Source organism: Merops nubicus, unplaced genomic scaffold, assembly GCF_000691845.1.
Source record: "Merops nubicus isolate BGI_N331 unplaced genomic scaffold, ASM69184v1 scaffold51326, whole genome shotgun sequence".
Classification (NCBI taxonomy): domain Eukaryota; kingdom Metazoa; phylum Chordata; class Aves; order Coraciiformes; family Meropidae; genus Merops; species Merops nubicus.
The window spans coordinates 1-2,082 of record NW_008617962.1 but is presented as its reverse complement, the minus strand read 5'-3'; the positions used below and the strand labels follow the sequence as shown (position 1 = coordinate 2,082).

General features: G+C 60.2%; 1 protein-coding gene across 1 annotated transcript; it reads right to left on the bottom strand.

The window, feature by feature from the left end:
• Positions 1-10: 10 nt before the first annotated feature.
• LOC103775808 (CUGBP Elav-like family member 4) lies at positions 11-1,989 on the bottom strand (the record flags this gene model as incomplete). Its single annotated transcript, XM_008943280.1, has 5 exons — positions 1,941-1,989; positions 1,155-1,283; positions 978-1,057; positions 371-514; positions 11-49 (listed from the first exon to the last, which is right to left on the bottom strand). Coding segments are annotated over exons 1-5 (441 nt in total), but the record flags the coding sequence as incomplete, so codon positions are not given.
• Between the last annotated feature and the right edge of the window lie 93 nt (positions 1,990-2,082).

Here is a 2,082-nt window from a genome sequence, read left to right as displayed (position 1 = left end):
GGCAGGTCCCTTGCGCCGCCGCCATCAGGGCCGCCTGCTGCTGCATGATCTTAGGGAAGGGGGAAAAGGAGGAAGCAAACAAGAGGCTGAGAAAGAGAGAAGCATACCCCCTTTCCACCCATGCACAGATAAACACCACCCGCCGCCAGACCTGGGGACAAGAGTGATGCTAAATGAGGTCCTCTGCACCCTACAGCCACGCCACCCTCGCCCAGGTGGGTGAAACCCTCGGTTGTGCTCCCTAAATGGGGACATGCCGACCCTGACCGGCACTCCACTGGCACCGGTACAACTCCACGCAGGTTTTTAAGGGTGAAACCAACACCCCCACAAAAAAAAATCCTCCCCAAAAACACTCCCCAACTCCTACCGCTTGTGTATAGGCCCCGTAGGCGCCAAACTGGATGGTCATGGGGTTGAAGATGCCCAGCTGCCCCGCCATCTGATGCATCCGCCGCAGGGTCCTCTCTTTATCCGTGTCCGCAAACTTCACCACCAGGCTGGACGAGGCACCCTGAGATGAGGAGGGGGGGGTAAGATGGGGCTGATGCTGGGATCCCAGCAGTGGCCCCAGATCGTGTCCTGGCTCCAGGGAGGGATCCGCCAACTCGTGGCACCCACAGCATCCTTGGCCTCAGGGAGGCTGCCTGGCTTGGCAGCGGCACCAGCGATCAATGGGAGGTTTAATTAGAGCTGGTTTTTCTCAGCGGCAGCAGCTCCCCAACCTCTGTTTCCTCCTTCCCCTCCTCATCCACAATTTTGACCTGTGGTGCTAATTAAACAGCCCTCTCCTCCAGCGTGGAGGGAATTTGCACCACGCACCCACTCCTGGGCTGAGGACAAACCTCGGGGTGATCTGGCCAACAAATTGCCAGGCTGGAGGATTTTGATCCAATTAAGGGGATCAAATTAGCTGACGATTGGATTATGTGAGAGGCGTGGGGTCGAATGGGGCAGGGCGAGAGCCTGGCACTTACCGGCATGGTTTGGCTGCCGTGCAGGTTATTGATGGCAGCCTGTGCCTCGGCGTGGCTGCCGTATTTCACAAAGGCACAACCTGTGGGCAGAGAGGGGCCGGGGTGGATTCGGCCGCTGGAGGAGCCCCCGATGCCTCCCACCTTCCGCGGGCGCTCAGACGGCTCCCCAGAACCCACCTTTGCTGGCTCCGTCAGGCCCTCGGAGGATGGTGCACTCCTCGATTTGGCCGAAGGGCTCGAAGAGGCGCCGGACGTCATCCTCGCTCTGCTGCTTCCCCAGCATGCCCACAAAGAGCTTCCTGTCTTCTAAAAGCAAACCCGAGCCCGTCGGCGAGCGGGATGCCGCCGGCCGAGCCACCCCCTCGGCCCTGCTCAGCATGCGGTGTGTGGAAGGGGAAGAGCTGGGGAACGCGGGGGCGCGGGGACGGAACGACGCCGCTATGACACCGGCCCACCAAACCTCCCCTGCGGGGAAAGGGCCCAGGGGAGAAGCCGGGAAAAGTCAGGAAAAGCCAGGAAGAGCCGATGCCCCCAGTGCGGGGATGTGGATGGTGAACAAAGAGCCCAAGACCGACTTCTTACGACCAACAACCCGCGGCCTCCAGCCGTGCCCAGGGGACATAAATATCCCGACCACGAGGGGAGGGAGAGTAAATAATGAGAATTCCACTATTATGACCAGCATCCCTCTTTGTGCAGCTGCATGCTGATGGCACTTGACAAAGAAAACGAGGTGCCCTGTCAAGAGCATCGCAGGGGAAAGAACGAAATAACGGCAGGAGACGACTCCCTCTGTTATACTCCCAAGAAAATGTGTTAAGGGAATAGGGCTTGTGTGTTGTCAAGTCAAACAGAAACCACCTCCTGAAGGAGGGGAGTGGGTTTGGCAACCTCCCTGTGGCCCCCTGGGGTGATCCTGAGCCCCCTGGCCTGTGGTGGGCAACCAGGGAAGGGGGCACCTACCTCCTCGGCCCTCGCTGTCAGCCGGCTTCACCTGGATGGGGCGGTTCATCTGCAACACACAAGTGGGAGCGGGTGGTCGACGGTGCTGCTGTGACCCCCTCCCAGGCCCCTTCTGTGGGGAACGGCGGGATTCAGCCCCAGC